Source organism: Lissotriton helveticus, chromosome 11 (assembly GCF_964261635.1).
Source record: "Lissotriton helveticus chromosome 11, aLisHel1.1, whole genome shotgun sequence".
Taxonomy (NCBI): domain Eukaryota; kingdom Metazoa; phylum Chordata; class Amphibia; order Caudata; family Salamandridae; genus Lissotriton; species Lissotriton helveticus.
Window position 1 is genome coordinate 229,573,872 of NC_136072.1, and position 22,091 is coordinate 229,595,962.

Consider the following 22,091-nt stretch of genomic DNA (forward strand, 5'->3'; position numbering starts at 1 on the left):
TGTGTGTTTCCATTCTGCTATAGTAGGTGCCGGGCCCCTCGCCCATCATCGCTATTCTGTGTTTCGCTACCAGTGGGCCCATGTCTACCAGGTGCCGTGTATCATTCCGCAGGTGCCTAGAGTGTCCCAGGAGTGCCAACAGCGGGTCTGGTGTGAGTGGGAATTCTATAATGTCACTCAGTTTTTAAAATATTAACCTCCAGAAATTAGTTATGTTTGGGCATGTACAGGCGAGATGCATGAACCCCGCCGGATTGGTTCTACACCTCTTGCACTCGGCAGACTCCCGAAGGCCATATCTATGGAGTCTTTCCGTAGTGTAATATATTCTGTTTAGAAATTTAAACTGTATAAGTCGATGTCTACCATTCAGGGAGATGCGCTGTGTAGATTCTTAACAGTATCGCCATGTTTTGTCGTTAAGGGCCATGTCTAGGTCATTTTGCCACTCCAACTTCATCTTGGTATATACATTTTTACGTTCATCTGCATTATTACATAGATTATAGTCACTAATTTATTGGGAAACTTAGCTTGCAGAATTAAAGATAAGGGCGCAAACTCTCGTGGTTCCAGCATGTCATCTCCAAGTAGTCATGGAGGGCGTGTGTAACCCTATAGTAGTGAAATTGCGCTAGTGGTGTAGCATTGTGGCCTTATGCTTCAATCCCAGATCATTTACGAACCATGCCATCCTGAAACAAGTCACCTATTTTAGTTATCTGGAGTTTTCCTAGCGCAACTGCAACCTCCTTTTCCCTGCAGATTGGTGACTAATGACACCACTCCAGCGGAGAGTACAAAACTGTACTCGCTTGTCCCTTCAGTAAATTGTACCAAGAATGTATTGTGGCATTAAAAGAGTCCAATATACTCGCTCTCCTAGAAGGGGCATTAAACAATAATGTCGGGAGGGGGGCACGCCTAGCGGCCACCCTTTCTTTGTATAGGTATGGTAGGATATCATCTTGATGCACCCAGTGGTATGCATGCGAGCACTGTGCCACCCTGTAATAAAGCTCTAAATCTGGAGCCGTTAAGCCGCCCCATGGAATAAGGGAGAGTGAGAACACTCCATTGGTGGCAAGGCTGTTTACCAGCCTATACCGACCTAACCAGAAATGATTTAACGGTCTTAAAGAAATGTGAGGGGAGGACCATAGGTATATTAAGGAACAACAATAAAAATCTGGGTAGTACCACCGTTTTCATCTTGGAGATGCGGCGCATGGGCGAGCAAATCCAGCGCTCCACCTCATCTTCCAATTTTGCAATGGCTTTCCCATAGTTTTCTGTGAAAAACGTTTCTGAAGACGTATGCACCTGCATCCCAAGGTAACATACAGAGTCAGTAGTCCAAGTGAGAGGGAATTCCAATTCAATTGGCTCCATGACCGGCGTCAGTGGGAAAATGGTAGACTTTGTCCAGTTTATTTTAAGACCAGAAAATTTCCCATAGCGCACTACCTCCCTCAGAACTGGGGATTAGATTTATTTCAGGATCTCCAATGTACAGGAGTGTGATGTATGCTTATGCGAAGATAATCAAGTTATATCCTGGGAACCTAAGTTCCCTCTCCCCATGATATTCTCTAAGAACACAGGCCAGTGGTTCAGCAACTAAGGCGCAAAGAAGTGGGGATAATGGGCAACCCTGTCGAGTGCCTCTGGAAATTTTAATCGGGGCTGTCACCAGGTCTCCAACTCTGATTCTGGCAGTAGGGGCATGGTATAATACCGCCACTAATTGTAAAAAGACATCCCCTACGCCCATCCTCCTCAATACTTCTGACATGAAGGCCTTCTCTGCATCCAGGAAGACCGCTACCGCCTTAATCGCTGGTTTTGTGTGTTGTATCACTCCAAACACCGAGCGTAAGTTATATGTCAGAATACGCTCCGGCACAAATCCAGCCTGCTCAGGTGCAACGAGTTGAGACCAACATGGCTAAGCGATTAGCCAGCACTTTGGCGAACAGTTTAGTATCGACATTGCGAAGCAAGAGGGGTCGGTATGAGGAGCATTTGTTAGCAGGTTTGTTCGGTTTCAGGAGGGTAGCTATCAATGCCTCCCGCATAGAGGGGGGCATCTCCCCGTTCTCGCCCATCTCTCCGAACAGGGCAGTCTAGTGCGGCAGCAGGATGTCCTTAAATTCCTTGTAAAAGGCTACAGGAAGGCGGTCTAGACCTGGCGCACTGCCAGAGCGCATAGTCATCAAAGCCGTTAGAGTTTCCCACGATTCCAGAGGTCTCATAAGGTATTCCCTGGAAGCATCAGCGAGCCACAGCGGCTTAATATGTTCTAGGTACTCTAATATTGCTGCAATATCAGTAGACCCTTTGGCGCAATATAGCTCAGAATAGTATTGGCTAAATCTATCTGCTATGCCTGCTGGATCACTAATTGCCTCGCCCCCCTGCTGAGCGTAGTTCTGAGACTCCTACAGCCTCCCTTCTGCCACACTCCCATATGTTTGATTTCACTATCTGCTACTTCGTGGTACTCCTCTAACGTATTTTTGTATTCATCACTGTTCAGACAATCGCCACCTACTAACTCCTTGCGCTAAATCTCAGCTAAGTGCTTTTCAAGTATTTCTAGTCGTCCTCGTAGTGCACGAAGGACTCCTGAATGCTTTGCAATAGCTATCCCCGAATATAAACTTGAAAGATTTCCCATACCGTGGCAAAACTGCTAACCGAGCCTATATTGGTTGCAAAGAAAGTTTCAGTAGCTTCGGACATTTCACTTTTAAAAACATTGTGCAGCAATGAGTATGGGGAAAATGCCATATGAATGGGGCTGGCTTCTTCTGCAGGCACTCAATATCGATTTGTATAGGTGAGTGGTCAGAGTATAAACGAGGGTGTATCGTACAGTCCCGAACATAGCTGAGTAGTGTTCTGGAAATAAACCAACAATCTATTCTTGTGTACAGATTGTGAGGCGCAGAATAGTGTGTGAAGCCTCCCATCCCCGGCGAGCGCGCACGCGCCATGCGTCTACCATGCCCAGTTGGGTGATAGCATCCATAATGGCTTTGGCTGCAGCTGACGGACGCCCTGCAGGACCCCCGAGTGATCCAGTGATGGGTCTAGGGTGCAATTGAAATCCCCACCCCATAGTAGTGGAAGGGAGGTGTTTCGCTGTAAACTATCCAGCATGTCTTGGAAAAATTGCGGGCTGTCGTAATTTGGGCTATATGTATTAGCAACTAACAAGTCCAAACCCGCCACTTGCACCTAGAAATGACATACCTGTCCTCATTATCTGACTCTATGGCCTCTATGGAGATGTCAGACTTAGGGTTGACCCATGTGAGTACCCCCCTTGCGTGCGAGGTGAAACTGGCCGCATGTAAATGACTGTGTAACCGCCGGCGATTAAGTAGTTTGCTGTCTTTGGGTAGGTGAGTCTCCTGCAGGAGAACAATGTCTAGCGAGATAGGTTAGTACTTTATGTAGCTTTCTGAAGTCGTTAAGGCCCCTCACATTCCATGTGAGGAATCTAATCGTTCTGTTGTGGTCTGGCATTATGGTAGGTCAAACTTGCTATTTCTGAGCAAATGTTGACAGTCTTGCTATCCCTTCTTTTAACTTGCAGCACCCTCATCCAAGAGGTGCATCTAAAGCTTTTAGTTACACTAAGATCATTACCTTGATTCAACAACCCCCCCCCACGCCATGTCTTCCCCAACGTGACATGTGCGAAGTTCCCTTCTCCCCCAACTCGTAAAATTTCTGGCGACCCGTGTGTTTAGAGGGTAACACGCAGAGGCTGATGTTTCCTCTTCGCCGCCTAGTACTCCACTGCAGTGTGGATCTGTTCTAGCCATCTAATCAAATAGTGGATATTTAGCGTATGACAAAATGACGTGTACCCTCCATGTGTGCAACGAGTACCATCCCCTCCCACACAATCTGTCAACTGGTCTGGCTTCTGGCAGCAGTATCACACAGCTAGGTCTAGTTTGTATTAGTTATAACCATATTAACCCAATGCAGGCATTAGAGTACATACTGTGGTGTCACCGCTCCCTTCCGTGAGGTCTAGAGCTGGGTCCCTAAATCAGCAGACATCTCTGTGCGAACACCATTACCACCTGTCTGGATCATTTCATAGTGGGTTTGCAAACTGTCTTCTTGCTAGTCTTGCTCATCAAGTGGGCCTCAAATTTCCTCAGAATGTGTGGGCCTCTGTTTCTTGCTACTGGTTTCAAGTAGTCTTTGAAGGCTTTCTGCAGGGATTTGGGGTCTAGGAATATCTTAGATTGTCTGTGCATGGTGACTTTAAGTCTGGCAGGGTAAAACATAGTGTATTCCAAGTTATGGTCTCTCAGCTTCTTCTTCATGGGATCAAATTGACGCCTAGCCTCCTGTACTTTCATAGTGAAGTCTGGGCATAACGAAATCGCTGCCCTTCATATTGTAAATCCCCTTTTTCTCTTGCCTGTCGTAGCACTGAGTCTTGTCTCTATAATTTAGGAGTTTAGCAATGATGGGGCGGGGGAGGCCTAGGTCCAAGAGAGCTGTGTGCACATTAGACGACAAACATAGTGGAGAAGGTGTCTCGGCCAAGCAGGACATCCAGCATCTTCTCAACAAACCCCTCCATTATACCTGTGGGCGTTGATTCTGGAAGGCCAGTGATTCTAATATTACTTCTTCTTGTCCTGGCTTCTAAGTCTTCAGTCTTGTCCTGTATGACAGTGAGGAGCTTTCCAATCTGCTTTTGGACCGAGTCTACCTCCGTTTGCGTTTCCTCAATTTTAGTAACACGCCTCTCAGCCAAATTGTGCCGTTTGGCATACTTATCAAGTCTTTCTGACATGTGGTCCATGCTTTAGGACAGTGAGTCAATCTTCCCGTCTCTGGTGGACAGGCTCTTTTGCATGACTGCGAGTATTTGGCGCAGTTCCCCACCGGTTCTTCTTCCATTTCGCCTAGATCTTCAGGAACATGGGTACAGCAGGCCTCCTTGCTCTTTGCCTTTCGCTGCTTGAACTGTTGCTTGGGCTGTGATCTGTCCACCTTGCCCATTTTGATGTGGGTGTGTGCCTGGTCACTCAATGCCTCTTCGCCAAGTGCGTTTTAGTCAAGGCGCGGTGTGTGGTAGGTCTAGGATGTCAGTCTAGTTCTTCTACTTGGCGCTATACTCGGTCGGTTGGCAGTCCACGGGGTGCTATCTGCCGGCATGTGTTCTATGTTCTGTGGCTTGCCAGGGTGATGAGGACCACGTAACTCTCCATTCTGGTGCAGTCTCCTGCCTCACTCTGCATATAGATGCTTATATTCCTGGGCACACTATGCTGTACGTCTGTCCCTGCCTTGGGTGAGTAAGCACAAGCAAAACCTTACGCCTCCCACAGCGCTAGGGTGACCGCTTTGGTGCAGGTTTATGGAGCGAGACGCTTGATGATTGCGTTCTCTGCAGTGAGCGAGTAAGGGGCAGATCAGACCTCGGCTCAGCCCCTGCTGCTTTCTCATGAGTGTAGTTACACACTCCGTCTAAGCAGCGATTGTGCCTTAGTCCTGATCATATTTCAGCAGGGGTGAGTGCGTTGTCCCCAGTCACTCTAGATGCCCAGTCTCACCTTGGTTTGTGTCACCGATCTCTCACTGAACGTCGCGCATTCATAGATCAGTGCGTGCTGTACTGCCGGGTCGATGCGGGGCTCATCTTTCAAAGATGTGCACAGTTTTCATGTTGTATTGGCCGATACGCACTCCTGGGTCTCGGCAGTAGTGTCGCACAGTTTCGACACTGCCTCAGGTCGGCCACGTCGCTGGGATCGTGCAGGAGCTGCGCTGGCAATCTCCAGAAATCTGCGGTCACAATCAGCTTCCGCTCAAACCGGCAGCACCGCACCGCTGGGATGTCTTAAGACGCTGTCTCCACCGCACCACGCAACTCGTCCTTGGTCACACCCTCTAGGCCTCAAGATCAGTGCCTGGCCGCTGTGTCTCTTTGCGCTCCCGTCGCATCCCGCAGGACCTCCAAGGTATCGATCGTAAGCCTCAATTCTGAGCAGTAAGGTACTTGTCTTCGAAGTGCTGTTTTGTCCGCTAAATTGACAGGATACCTGTCGTATTAGATTGAAGGCTTGTGGAGCGCAGTCAGGTCGCGGCCATCTTGTGTCTTGGCTAGCTCCGCCCCATGAAAGTAGTTAACTACTTGACTGAGGTTTTCTTTTAGTACTGTTAACATTGGTAGACCTGCTATTTCGGCAGGACATGATTTGGTAGATAGCTTACCAATTGGTCAACATGATGTGATTAGGAGTCTCTTGCAAAGTGTAAGAGTTAAAGCACCTCCGGGAGCTAGGTATTTGTCCCTTTGGGATGTGGGTATTGTTTTAAAGAAATTAATGAGATGGAGCGAGAACGAGTTTCTGGATCTCTGGGTTCTTTCTTTGAAGTTGGTTATGGTGTTATATCTGGTTTCTTTCAGAAGGTTTTCGGACGAGAGAGCATTAGAGATTACAGGGCATTGGTTTGTGCCAGAAGGTGTTTGTTTCAGTATCTCTAAAAGAACTAAAACCATTTAAAAAACAATTTTTTACCCTAGCTCTGAGGAATGTAGGAAACTGTGCGTGGTGAGATGTTCACGCAAGTATGAGAGAGAAGGACTGCATGTTTGAGAGGCGATGCAGATTCTCAGTTGATAGTTTCTTACAGAACCCCACACAAGGCAGCCTCCGCAGCTACCTTGGCCCGCTGGGTTAAGGAGGTCATTATAGATTTGACTAAATTCGGGGCTCCCTCTGCAAGGGGGGGGGCTATGGCTTCTAAAGCTCTCTTTTTGGGTGGGGGTTTAACAGCAATCTTAGCTGCGACTGATTGGTCATCTGATTCTGTTTTCAATTTTTTTTATTTTAAGCCTGTGGATTTTCCAGTGGGGAATATTATGGCAAGGCTTTAAACATGCATAATATTGGCCTCCGAGCCTTGACATGAAATTAAGATTTTCCACAGCTAGGGTGGGTAGAAAATCATGATTTTATGAAAGACATAAAGGCTGATAATATCCCTCCCTTTTGGTTTCCCACCCATAATGTATGTTTATGATTCTTTTCAGGAGGAGAGTACAAGAAGTAATTTTGGAGAAAGAAAATGATTTTTGGGACTTTCAGTTGTACCTTTTGGTAACAGATTTTAATTTCATGGTTCGAACTTTTGAAGCATGTTCGCAGCATAAAGAAGGAAGATGGCTGTCGCACACTGGATTATAAAGACATTAGCATGTTTAAGTTTACTATTCTAAGTTCTTTTTCATTGTTTTGTAGTTGCTGCTGTGAGTTGCCAATTAAAGAGATATGCATAATATCAGCCGCCGTATCTTTAATAAAATCATGATTTTCTACCCACCCTAGCTGTGGAAAATCTGAATTTCGCTTTCAAGCTTTTGCATATATTTGCATCTAGTCAGAGAGCACCCTGGAAGCGTTATAAATAGCCTTATATTGTTAAACTTTGCAAACGTGTACACACATTTTTATACTGGAACCACTATCAGCAGTGCAGTCTGAACTTACATTTTCTTAGAGCCCTCACTATAATAATAAAGGCTTTGTATTAATGAACCATAAATACAAATTCAAACAGCATCAACATATAGACACATATTACCTGAACTGCAGACAATGCTCTTCACTGATCCATAATGTGGTAGTGTAATCTGGCAACCACACGGTTTGTGCTGCAGGAGGTTGGGCCTACTTGTCCCAAGGACAAAATAAACATGAACACCTTTTGTACTTGATCCAAAACAATATGTCCTGGGCATTGGGCCATAGGAATTCCACACCTCTGAGTGTCCAATTTCTATTTGTATTGTTCACATTTAATGTATAGGTATAGTGATGCTTTTCCTTGTTAGGCTCTGTGGGTGATGTACATTACTTTGAACATTGACCACCAGGCTACAGATAGCCAGTGAATTGTTTGCTTACTGAGTTTAAAAAATAAAGGTGGAGTAGTCTTACGGCAGAACTTTGGATTTGTTGATTTTTTCATATTAGGAAACAGGAGTGCAGAGGTATAGGCCAGTGACATAGTCCAGCTTGAAGAGATCACAAAAGTCAGGGTAGCTTGGAGTTTGTTTTGGGATCCAAGGTATAGGAAGATGTGTTGAAGCCTTTTCATCATATAGAAGGTGCTGCTTGTAACCTCCTTGACATTTGGTAACAGACATATCTGACTAAATGGTTTCTCCTAGGTTTCTTAATTCTTTTGACATAACTGGCAGGCATAAAGTTTTCTGGGCTAAGGGCTGGTGTTTGTGCCATGTTCCGCTGGTCACGATCTCTGCTTTTGCAATGTTGAGCTTTAAGGTGTTAACCATCATCCATGCATCTAAAGCATGGAAGCAGTCGGCAAGTCTTGATTTGTGGACCTCTTCTGGGCCTTTAATTTTTAGAATAATTTGAGTATCCTTTGCATAGTTGTAACATGTGTAGATGAATTGTCTCATCATGTCTGCTAAAGGGATTAGAAATTTTGCAGAGGAGAGGTGTTTGACTCCTGAAGGGCACGGTAATGTTAGATGTGAGGGTTAGGCATTAAAGGTGGTATGAAAACCAAACTTTGTCTGTCTGTGTGAGATTAAGCAATCCCGTTAAGCGTGTTGTTGCATATTTCAAAATGATGGTGTCTGTGTAGTAGTGCCTGGTGTGTACCTGTGTCAAATTCTGCTGATCCAGAAGCACTAAGGCAGCCACTCCGTTCTTGTCCACTGTGTTTTAGGTCGTCCCATATGAATATGAGGGCTTACTCTGCGAGTCTGTCTGAATCTGGATTGTTGGATGGACATCAAAGTATTTTCTCAAATGTTCAAATACTTTACCTCGGAGTGGGTTGTTGGAGTTTAGACTGTAGTCTGCTGTATTGGATGGCTATAGACTTCCCATATTGAGCAGTGGTGTATTGTAAGAGGTTTTTGGGATCCTAGTTACAAACACTTGTTGAGTGAGCTTCTTTTTAGGTCTCCTGCACAGGCTTTGCAACGCATAGCTTTGAAGATGCATTCAGGTTTAATTGGGTCTCATGGTGATCCTGATGGCTTGCTTGCATCGATTAACATTGTAGAAGCTTTGAAGGTGGTGAGAGATGTGACCTCATAATGACCTGCACTTTTCTGAGACATGAACCCTGGGGTATATACACTAACACAAAAAACTTTGATCAAACTCTTCTGACACACCCAGTTACATAGCACATGAACTCCTGATTCTGCAGTAATGAAATGTAAATGATGTTAAAAAAAAAATGCTAATACAGACAATGCCTCTTTCTGAACTTTACTTTGACAACATCACTGTCCTTTTTCTAAACTAACTTCTGAGGTGGCACATTCTAGTAACATGTCGTTCAAAACTCCTCGTTTTACAGAGTGCAGTTATCAACGAACATAGAGCAAAACAAAGCAATCTCACAATGGCACTGGATCAGTGCTTGTGAAAGTTTCAGTTGCTCAAGTGAAGATCTAACATTTCCAGTACCTGCATCCAAGTCAATTGTCTTTTTGCTCACAGCGTAAAAATTACAATAACAAATTCTTGCACGTGGTTGAAACCCCCACCCCCTCAAGAAAAAAAAGAAAAAACTAAAATATGAGTGAGTGTGATAGATCTTTAGCTCGTGGAAGGGGTGTTTCAGAGTCGGTACGTCAGGAGATTCAAATGTGCAAATAACCATTTTCAAGAATAGATCCTCTGGACTATCAAGTGGCTTAATATTAGAAGAGGTGCAATGTCCTTGTGCGGGTAGGACAGGCTGTGAGTAGGAGGCCTTCCCAAAGAAAGGATAATAGTGGGCACCATTGATATTAAAAATTCTTCTAATTATCTGCAATTCGTTCAATCGTTGGAGCTTGCCAGAGTGTCACATGGCACTGTATGGAGTGCGCTGTGTTTTTTTTCCATGCTCCTGCTACAGCCATTTTAGCAGCTCCAAGACACTGCCACAAAATAGCAAGATCTCCAAAAGTATGCAGTTTTTAGTGTCCCTACCCATATACCCAGCAGTACGAATCCTAGAGTAGTTGGGAGAGGGTATCCCAATATGGATTTGATTTGCTGTAAAATTTCAGCTCAAAACGGTTTCATGGTCCGATAATCCCACCATAAGTGTCTTAAATTACCCAATAATCTGCATCCCCTCCAACAGAAGTACTTTGTGTAGGATGATATTTTTAAGTTTGGGGTATCAAACACCACTTCATAGTGCGCTTCCCTCTACTTTATAGAAGGATTGATTACATTTGGGGATGTCCTTCCATAATGTTTCAACTGAGCGATTAGTATTATCCCCGTGCACTCGTTAATTCTCTTTAATTCATCAGTTCATTAAATTTGTTTAGATTTATGGCGCTCATTTGTCGCACGGCGTCTGTCCGTGCCTTCAAATATCCAAACGTAATGTGGGGAGGGTCACCTACCCACCAATAATGTGCGCTCCAATAATGTTTCCCACTGTGTGTCGGAAATTGTGTCATCTAATAGTTCGGCCCTAAAGTGCCTGTGATGGCACTTACCCTTGGGGAGGGGGGCTAAGCAGGTAGACATAAAAGAAATGGGAGCCTTTCATCCCCTCTGCATAACGTACATATTTCTCAATGTGGTTGAGTCCTCTGGTTGCCGCTAGGCGTACATCAGGGTGCTAGACCCTATGCCTTTGTTGAGTACAGTGGTATCTCTTGGAATGTGCCAATCCAAAGTCTCTTTGGCACTTCACAAATGTAAGAACTTCCCACCTGTGGAAGAAAACAAAATTATTAAGCACCTGCCTTCCCTCCATGAATCAAATTGGCCATGGTGAAGCCCCGGCGTGAAGGTAGGATTAAAGTGTGTAAGAGTATATTGGGAAGGAAATGTTGCCCATCCTTGTCATCGAGGTACCACACTCGAAAGGTCATTCGAGTAGGTGTACCGACTTATGCGTTGGGGGGGGACTATCTGATTTAGGTTTCAACAGTAAGTTACATATACATTGTCCAACCACCACTCTGTCCATATGGAGCCAGTGTTTATCTCACTCTCTCTCTGGGGTGAGTGTCTGAAAAGTTTCAGCGCTCTGTCCATCATCTCCTACTGTTTGCTTTGTTTGCCCTAAGTTGGCAGGGTATGCCCAGACGTGATCCCTTGCTCACTTTGCCACTGAAATCAAGCTAGGCTGTCTGATGAGGGGTGTTACCCCAAACCGGTCCCAGGATGCCTGTTTCCGTTCCAGGGAAGACATGGCTTAACAGTTCGATCAACAGTACGAAATCCTGAGGTCTACAATATTTGAAAAGTGTGGAAAGACCACTACTAGCTGGTTTTGTCAAAAAATAAAAAATATAATGTGAAAAAGAACCAGTGACTACACCCGACAGAACTAACTTTGGGCAGTTCCCTTTTCAGGACGAAATCCCTCACTCACCATAGGTGACATGCTTCATCATTTGGGATTCTCCTCCCAGAGGAAAAACCTAGTTCCTCTGGGGGCTACAACCACCTCTCTGAGAGGGAGGAGCTCAGGGATGTTTCTTATGATGAAACGGATATTCTAAATCCACAAATGAAGAGCTAACCGTATGAGTGAGGGGGCAGCTCAAAAGAAATCAAAAACTGTGAGGAGAGTGACGTTAAAACTAGCTCAAGAACGTCAAAATCTTTATTGTGAGACGTTCTTTGCCATGATTTAAAATTACAGTGCACCAGCGGTCTAAATTACAAACCGTGATGGTGAGGTAAGACTAATCGGTCAACAGGTTTCTGCCTTATAGCCTATGAGTGGGCTGGGCTTTCATCAGGACCTATGATGCTGCTGCGAGAAAGTGTGTACGTGAAATAACAAAAAAAGGGTACAGGAACAAGAATTTTCTCAATGTGCCTGTTTTCAAGAACATTACCTACAATCAAAACAGAGAAACAACATCAATTTAATGATCGTGGGTATATCAAGAAACTAGTTGTGTTTCACAAGAAAAAAACAACGGGCACACTCACCTGTGTAACTACTGGGTAAGTCAGCACACCTCTACCTGGCGACTGCTCAGGAAAGGGGCACCGCTCTGAAAAAAGGTGTTTAAACAGTTTTAAACAAAAACATGTCTTATCAAAATCAGAAAAGACTATGCCACACGTGTCAATACCTCGATAAACACGTGTATAAGGAGCCAAATCAGAAAAAGAGGGAGACTAAAACAGGGACTAGAGCAGAGGACTGGTTAAGCCGCAATGCTAGCTGAGTGATATGATGTAGACTGAAATCATGCAATGCTTGATCAGGATGCCAACACTTGTGATATTGTGATGAGTCAGTACTTCTATAACAACCAGTCACTTCATTACTAGTAGTTAGCTCAGCATGAATGATGACCGATTCAAAATCGACTTGTGCAATCTAGAGAAGAATGATAGCTTAAAGGTACATGTAAAACAAGTGCATCTAAACTACGATGTACAACAAGGTACTAGGACGATTTCCCAAAAGGGCAAAAAAAAGTCTCCAGACGAGACAGTAATATTAGTAATAAACAGGAGACACAACTTATAACAGGCCAGAAATTAAAGCCTAAAAGTCACATGTAAATTAAGTTAATCTGAACTACGATGTATAACAAGCTAAAAATGATGGCCTTAAGGTCACGTGTAAATCGAGTACATCTGAACTACGATGTACAACAAAGTACTGGGACGATTTCCCAAAAGGGTAAAAGAAGTAAAAAGAAGTCTCCAAAATGGACAGCAATGTTAGTAATGAACAATAGACGACTTTAACAGGCCAAAACACCGATAAGTGAACAAATTAGTCATGAGAGTGTCTGAGGGCTTACCTGTCAGTCGGTACGCAGGCGTGGAATAGAGCCTGTGGCCGGAGGTACCTGGACATGGAAAACGGCTCCTATTAATACACTCCTCAATTGACGAGCCACCAATAAGAGCACCGTTTTGCACTCATGTGGTACGTGCCAAGCCCAGAAGGTCAATTGCGCATGTACGATATGAGGACACTATATTATCATAGTGGCGCATGTCAACTAATATCTAGATGTTATTTGGCGCATTCACATGATGTTTATTAACGCTGTTTAGAAATGTGCCCGCTCTGATGATGTCCGCTGCAACAGAACTAGCTAATAAACGGTCTGGACTGTTCCCATGAGGCACAGGGTCAAGACTGATATCCATATAGCTGTGTCTGAACTGGGGTGGCAAGGGGAGCTAAAGAATGATGATGGATTCAACCCAGATCTGTGACTGGGGGTGAGTGTCTGAAAATTTTCAGCGCTCCGTCCATCATATCCTTGTGTTTGCAATGTATTTTTGAGCCCATATGAAGAGTATTGAATTGACCAGAGATTCCATCTCTTGAGTGGGTAGGTTTAGATTCATTATAAAGGATTTATGAAGATTTATGCAATAGCCTTCCACTGCCTCGTAGCCATGTAATTCATGTTGTAGGGCCGCAAAGGATGTAGCTGGAGATGAGAATGGGACCAACAATATAATCTGCAAAGCGTGACACTTTTTGATCTACTGAACTAAAGGGAATGCCGCCAATGGCTGGGGTAGCCCTGATTTTAGCAGCTAACGGTTCAATACTGAGAGAGAATAAAAGTAAAGATAATGGGCATTCCACGTCCTAGTTGGAAAAAGCTAGACGACACCCCATTAACCCCTACCCGCGAGAGCAGATGTACATAATTTACCTGTATCATAGCAATGAAGCAGTTACTGAACCCAAACTTGCAAAGTGTATAAAAGAGGAAGGACCACTCTACAAGGTTGAAGACTTTCTCAGCATCTAATGCAACCAAAACAGCTGGGATTTGTTTCTTGGTGACCTTCTCAACCAGGTTGATCACACTCCTTAGATTGTGTTTGCCTCCCCGGAGTGAATCCTGATCTGGACGAATCAATTTTTTTAGTATTTTTTCCAATCTAGTAGCGTTTAAGGTCGGGGCAATGGGTCTATATGATCGGCAATAGTGAGGGTCCTTCCCTGGTTTGGGGATGACTGAAATACATGCCTTGTTCATTGGTGATGTTACCATGTGAGAAGAAGCCATGTAATGAAATAGTTGTGTGAGAGGAGAGATTAGGTCGGAACCAAACGTTTTATAAAACTGAGCTGGAAACCCTTCAGGCCCTGTCGATATTTGTAATTTGAGTGCATTAATTGCTGTATGTACCTCATCTTCATCAATGGGGCTACTCCGTGTTTCATTCTATTCTGCAGTTACTTGGGTAGTTCCACCTTTTGTAAATATTTAACTGTACCCCTTCCCTTGGTGAGTTAGAGGTGTATTTAAAGTAGTGTAAAAGTCTCTAACTGCCTTGGCTTTATCTATTTCAGAACGGGCTGTCATTCATGTTTCTGTAGTAATATGGGGTATATAGTCTTTCTGTCGTTGTATTCTAAGTTGTCTTGCCAGCTAGGTGGCAACTTCGTTCTCTGCATCATATGTCTTGTGTTTTAAGGTGTAACAATGTTATATTCCCCTCTGTTTGTGTATATTGCATTCAATTTTCCTCTAAGGGCTGTAACTTTCCTTTGTAATGTGTTCTTTCTCTTCTAATTGAAGCTCCTTCTCAAGAGTGATTCTGTCTTTTGTTTTCTGTTTATTCAATGCAAATGACCATGACGCACATGTACCTAGAATTGTTGCTTTAAAGGCATCCCACGTAATTGATCGATTAGTACCTTTTGGATAGTTTAATTGGAAAAATTCTCTAATCGCTTTCGATAAGTCTTCTTAGTAAACAATCCCTGGTTACGGAATTTGGAATAAACCAGTGACAAAGCTTAGGTGGATTAGTAGTCCAATCCAATGTAAGCTCTTGCGTGGCATGATCTGTCGAGGGATAGGGTGAAAGTTAATTCCCAAAGATGTAATCAATACGAGAGTAAGATTGATGGGAGTTGGAGAAAAAAGTATAATCTCGGGTGGACGCATGTATCTTTCATCATGCAACGAACAGTCCTATAGATTGTTCAGCTACCTGATGGCCTAAGTGAAACTGCCGTTGTCTGCTCTGTATGTGTGAGTGCTATAAATTTCTGGGTCACACGTGAGATTCAATTTCCCGATTAGTAGAATTTTGCCCTCCGCAAACTCTCCCAATAGTGAGTAGCGAATGAAAAAAGATTACTTGGGCCGTATTCTGGGCCTATATTGTGACAATTGTACTCACCTTACCGGAGTATTCCTTTGACTACCGCCACTCTAATTTGGTTCTCCTCTACACAACAGAAGAGATTAAGGCAGTTAGATATCTCACAACCTTGCTGTGGCTGGTGTTAGCGAAAAGAGACATCACCAGGGCCTGGAAGGACTACAACACTCCACCATTGGAACAGTGGAAACAGGCAATGGACCGTTGTATGAGCAGGGAAACCCCCATATACACGGTCTGGGGTTGCCCCTTAAGACATTTTAAAATATGGGTGGCATGGTGCAAATATTGAGACCTCGTACCGAGAATCCTGACCACTGCCTGGAGGAGGAGATTGGGTCTTATGAAGAGAGGAGCTGATTCAATGTGTTGAAATACGTTTTCACTGTAAAAACATTTTTTGATTTATTATTCATTTTTCAACCATGAAGGCTTGCTTGTAGAAGGAAATCTAGAAAGCTGTTCAACTCTAATTTAGTTTTGCAGTTCAAAATATACTTTTACTGTGCAAGTAATCTTTTTTTGGTTGTTTTAACAGAGAGCAGTTGTTCGTATGGATGAATCCAGAGAGCAGCATATTACACAACTTCTAAATTCAGTCCAAACAAAACCTGAAGTCAAAGAAGAAAAGGAAGAACTTAAACCATGGTCCTGGCGTGCTACTGAGAATAAAAAGTAAAGTATCCTTATTTCCGGGCTATGTGTCTTTAGGCTCCTTGTGTTCACTACTGTTTTAGGTTGAATACTTTGCCATGAAAGCTTTGGTGTATTTTGAGAAGTGATTATGGAGCCTATCATAATCTTCCGTTTTATTTTGTGGTTCTTAGTTTGTCTGGGAGCACGCTTCTCAGTCCTTTATTTTACGCACAGTTCCAATATTCTGACCAATAGTAACATCAGAGTGGCTGCTGCTCATTCATTGGGAATTAGCAAAGTGCAATTCCTTTTTCGACTAGAAGCAGTAGCTAGCAGTTGTTGAATGATTCTACATACAACAATTCATCTCCAGAAGCCTCTAGTCCCTAGGGAAAAACTTCAAAAAATGGAAAGGTAATGGAGGAAGAATTATGATCTACAACTTAAAGTTGGGTATGAGGCAGCCATCAGACTTTACCATAATAATATTAAAGATGCTCAAGCAACATTTTTTGAGCAAAAGATTCGACAGGCACAGAATTCATCTAAGAAACTCTTTAAAGTGGTCAAATCCTTAACCTCCCTAACTCGCAACAACCACATCGCTCAGGCCATGGAGGAATGATGTAAAGATCTAGCCACTTACTTCCTTAAAGTCATGGATATTTATAGCTCCTTGTAGACTGGGAGTGAGACCTCTACAAGCCCGGAATGAGATAAGGTGCAGATCTCCTCCACGCCTGTCCTCACTCGCTTCCCACTCACTAACATAACTGACGTGAGATCTCTGATGGATAAGGTTAAATCAGGTTCACCATTAGATCCTGCCCCACCCCATTCTCTTAGCAAGGTGATTAAGGTCCTGCTCCCGACAATAGTCAAAATTACTAATCTCTCATTAGAGGCAGGCGAGGTTCCAAGAGCTTGGAAACGTGCAATAATTAGACTGTTGTTAAGAAAAATCCAATTTAGACCCTGTTCAATTAGGGAACTATTGTCTTATATCACTTTTACCGCTTATTGGTAAATGCATAGAGAAACATGTAAATGGAGCTCTACCAGAGTTTCTGGAAACTAACCAGCGCCTCGATCCCACACAGATGGGCTTTCGTGCACAGCACGGAATCAGCACTCTTAGCAGTGGCAGAAGAATTAAAAATGACCTTCGACCAAGGCAGCTCAGCCCCTATACTACTTCCTGACCTTAGTGCGGCAGTCAACACCGTGGACCATTCTATTCTACAAAACAGATTGCTGGATATCGGTATCCAAGACAAAGGCTTGTAGTTTCTTACATCTTTTTTGAAAAGGCAGAAGTTTTAAGTTATGGAAGCTAATCTTTTCTCTAATATCATGCCACTGACTTGTGGGGTGCTACAGGGCTCTTTGCTTAACCTCACATTGTTTAACATCTACATGCGACCACTAGCACAAATAGTCCAAGAGTTCGGTATCTCTATGATATCATATGCGGATGACACTCGGCTGATGGTCTCTGTGGATTTCAGAACTAATAGCGAATCTGATAGTTTAGCACCTTGCCTGGAAAGAGTTTTGGAGTGGATGACAAGCAGCTGTCTGAAGCTGAACAAGGACAAAAGGGAGCTGATAATGCTCGGAAACAATGCGGTCCCAAGGCCTCTGATCAGCTGGCCTAACTGTCTAGGTCCATTTCCGAACGGGACTATCAGAAATCTTGGCTTTTGACTCGACAGGGAACTAACAATGGAGACCCAAGCTAAGAAACCCACAGGCACTTGTTTTGGTTTATTCAGAATGTTCCGCATAATCCTGGAGCTTATCCCCGCACAGCTCAGAAAGACAGTAATCCATTACCTGGATACATCACGTCTTGACTATGGCAACTCCCTCTATCTGGGGGCACCAAAATAAGTCATCAGACCACTTCAGGCCATCCAGAATGCTGCAGTAAGACTGCTGTGTAGGGTCCCATTACAAGAACCAGCTGGTGAGCCTTTATGTCCCAAACAGAAGCCCTAGATTCTGCTCTGAATGGTTATTAAAAACAGCCAGAATCAAGAGAACCAAATGCGGTGGTAGATCCTTGATGCATCTGGCACCCAAGCTATGGAATAAAACATTTCCTAGCTATCCTAACGGAAAGTTTCAATTCTATTAAGGACTCGGAGGTGAGGATTATGCTTTACTTTCTTTGCTTTATTCTGATAGCAGCCATTTTAAAACAGATAACCCAAACCACATTTCCCAAACAACCTCTGGAAATTTTTTAAGAAAAAGAAACAAAGGACAACATATCGATGAGTCTGAGGACCAATCACAGCGCTGGGTCCACTGTATAGTCCCTCTTCGTCCCATTGCTCAGGGACTAGGAAAAAAAAACAACCGCGTCCAAAACTTCTTAGCATACCAGTTAACAAGACACTAAAAGACCATAATTCAAAACAGTGTGCCGCAAGATGAGGCATGACTCATTGATCCATGTTATAGTCCAACCACTGCAAGAGATGCAATTACATTCATCAATGTAGGACAAAGGAAAATGTTCTTACTGCCAACAGGCAGGTGTACTTGAAAGATGTCAAAGGGTGGGATAATCCTCGCTTTTGAGTCCTTAATAGATTTGAAACGTTCCGTTACGATAGCTAGGAAATTTTTCATTCTATGTCAGGACCGGAGGCTTCGGATTATGCTACTTTAAAGCTTACTTACCAACAATTGAGCAATGTCAATAGTAGGCTGGAAATAAAACCTTTTGAAGGTTGAATCTGAGGAACAATCTGCTGCATTCATGATGTCCTCCAATCTTGCCCAAACGCGAACTCCTTTGAAGCCATCGCTCCCCGAGCTGAATGAGCTCTGAACTGGTGCAGACTAATGCCCACTTCCTGCATGACCCATCGTGCGATCATCAGGGATGAAACTGCCCTGTGAGGTGTCCGGAGGGCAATCAATAGTTGTCTCTCCCCAGGGGGTCTGAGCAAAAAAGATATGTCCTCATAGGCTTTCAAGCAGCGAACCACACACAGTTTGGGGGAGTCTGGGAACTCCAGATACTCGATTACTCTAGTGTGACACTTGGTTCGACATCGAATGGTAAATGACGGTGATCTCCAGGGCCCTGACATCTGAGACTCTCCTGCAGGAGATTAGACAAAGGAGCATTGCCAGCTTAGCCAACAGTTCCTTTCTGGACAAGAATTCATTAGATGGCCAAGACAAAAACAAGTTGAGCACCCTATTAACATCCCAAAACTCAGAGTAGCGTGGTTCAGGGGGAAGTGACAACCGGATCCCGGCAAACAAAAGGGTGTTCCCCAACTGGTGCCCCTTGCACTGGAACGTGCCCTGCCGAACTGGCAGATCGAAAAGTGTTCACTGAATGATAAGCTAAACCGTGTTGGCCTAAACTCGCCAGGAAATTCAAAATCTGGACTACCTCCACGCCCACGAGATCACAACCCCGTCGCACACACCAATAACACCATCGTCGCCAGGCTGTTCGATATCCTTGATGGTGCTATCTGCCCAGGCTTTTGATAAGAGGCCCTCAGCTAACTCCAAAAGGCCTGGGCTAGAGACCATCTACTCCTGTAATCCTTCACGCCATGACGTAGGGATCCGCTGAGTACCATTGGATGAAGAACCTGATCCGGAACGAGAAGCAACTCTGGAAAGTGGGGGAGTCGGATTGGAAAATCCCAAGAAAGTTCCAGAAGATCTTGGAACCAGACTTGCGACCTCCAAATCAGTGTAATGAGAACTACTTGCGATTGCTGCCGTCTGATCTGGGCCGACACCCGGATGATCATCGCAAATGGCAGGAATGCATAAGCTTGTTCCTGCAACCACTCTTGCAGGACCGCATCCGTGGCTACCGCTAACGGATCTGCCCTCCAGCTGAAAAACCGAGGAACCTGGTGGTCCAGCCTGGAGGCGAAAAGATCCACAGAAAAAGGACCCCAGAGGTCCTGCACCATCGAAAAAACGTCCAGATGCAACTTCCACAGACTTGAATCTCTGAAGTTGTGCGATTGCCAATATGCCAGCTGATTCTCCCATCCGGGAAGATACTCTGCCATGAGCGAAATGTGATGTGCTAGGCAAGATTGCCATAGATTTGACGCGAGATCCGGCAGCACCTTCTATCTGGCGCCCCCCAGGTGGTTGATATACCTGACCGCTGATACATTGTCCATTTTCAACAGTACACAGGATTGAACCCGATCTTTGGTCCAGCACCTCACAGCTAAAGACCCTGTCAGCGGTTCCAGACAGTTGATATGCAGGGTCTGTTACTGTGGAGACCATGATCCTCCTGTGGAAAATTTTCCACACCTGGTGCCCCAACCTGACCTGCTGACCTCTGGGGCCGAGCCGAAAATCACTCTCCCATTCAAGGCTTCCATGTGAGAGAGCCACCAACAAATCTCTTCCCTTGCCTCCTCTGACAAGGAAACTGGATGGGAATAAGGCAGTCCTTTCCACAAATGTTTTGCTTTTAGGCATTGCAAGGCCCGATAATGCAGCGGTCCCAGAAATATCGCTTGGATAGAGGCCACCAGAAGCCCCACCACGCGGGCAAGCTGTCGAAGCGGCACCCTTCCCTTCGGTAAGGTGCGACATAACTTGTGGCGAATCTTTGTCAGTTTGCGTGATAGAAGGCTGAGAGTTGCCTATGACGAAACCCAAGAAGGTCACCCTCTGAGCTGGTACTAAGTGATTTTTTGGTGTTTATCACAAACCCCAGATTTTTTAGGAGACGGACTGCCTGCTGCAACTGCTCCCGAAATACATGTGAATCTTGGACCAACCGAAGTATATCGTCTAAGTACACAATGAGACGAGTTCCCAGCGCCTGGAGGTACTCCATGACTGGTCTGAGCACCTTCGTGAAGCACCAAGGAGCGGAGGAAAGCCCGAAAGGAAGAGTGGTGAATTGGTATACGTGTTGTTGCCTGAAAAACTGAAAGAATCGCCTGTGAGGTGGAAAAATAGGAACGGCCAAGTAGGCATCTCTTAAATCCAAACGGACCATTCAGTCTACCGGACACAGAATGTCTCTAAAGAGGTGAATGCCCTCCATTTTGAAATGGTGGTATACAAGCCATTGGTTGAAGTCGCCGAGATTTAGGACCAGACGCTGCCCTCCATCCATTTTGTCCACTAAGAACATGTTGCTGAGAAAACCCTGTGGATACAAGACGGTGCGGCAGATTGCCCCTTTCTCCAACAGCACGGAAACCTCTTTGTCGATCAGTTCTGCCTCTTGGTGCAAAAATTTGATAGATCTGTGGCATATGGTCTGCTCGAGGTTGCCGCAAAACTCTATCTGAAAACCCTGCACCGTTTGCAACACCCAAGCATCGGATGTGACCGTCTCCCACACACTCACAAAGTCGGCCAGTCAGCCACCTACTTGCACCAGGGACTCTGTAGAGACACTTACCGGCAGTAGAGGAGTTGTCCCCTCCTCTGAACTACCGACCTCTGGATCTGCATCCACTTGAAGGTTAGAAGTTATTGTACCGGTTCTTGTTCTTATACTGCCCTTGCCTGGAGCCTTGCCCCCTGGAGTTCTGGGGGGCCTGGCCTGTCAAGCGGCCCCTGCCTTGACCGGTACCACGGAAAACCCGGGAGGAAAAAACCTTCTTGATGGAAGATTGCGCTTTATCAAGCGACATGAAAGTATGAACGCACCCTTACGTTTTTTAATAAATGGTTTGCCAAAACAAACCTCCCTGGGTTACCGTCTGTGCTTCTGAATCGGCCAGATCCCCTAGTTCCGGATCAACCTTAATGAGGAAGGACCTCCTCCGCTCTGTTGAGAGTGCGCAGTTGGCGTTCCACAAGAAGACTACCACCCGTTGTGCCCAACCTGATAGGGCGTCTGGGGATATGAGGGCACCTGAGCTTTTGTCATCCTCTGCCATGTCAAGGATCATGGTGAGCGGACCCAGGGCATCCAGAAGCTTGTCCTGGCACGCCCTCCAGTATCGATCTATACCCTCTGGGGTCAGCGCAACTTTCCTGTCTAGGGAGGGGCGCGGACACTCCGACCGAAGGCGACTACGTGCTTCTTTTCCCATGGGGGTACGAATCCTACTCACCATGTAGCCCGCTACCTTTGTGGAAGGTGTCCATTCAGATGAGTGGGGTGCATAAGCAATTCAGGGTCCAACATATCTGAGCTGCCCCCTTCTCCTTGAGGCTCAGAAGTCCCTGCGCTCGCTGCCAGGCCATGGTCTAGACGGCCCAGGGTCCTCATCCGTGTCACCTTGGGTGTCATCCCCAAACCCTTGGGACGGACTA

General features: G+C 45.0%; 1 protein-coding gene across 4 annotated transcripts in view; it reads left to right on the top strand.

The window, feature by feature from the left end:
- The window catches only part of DHX36 (DEAH-box helicase 36), a 445,724-nt gene that overhangs the window by 42,458 nt on the left and 381,175 nt on the right, over positions 1–22,091 (top strand). For all 4 annotated transcript variants that reach the window (XM_078667890.1, XM_078667891.1, XM_078667892.1 and 1 more), the window contains one exon: positions 15,703–15,839. In XM_078667890.1, the coding sequence (XP_078524016.1) occupies positions 15,703–15,839 (137 nt within the window). The remainder of the gene's footprint in view (positions 1–15,702; positions 15,840–22,091) is intronic.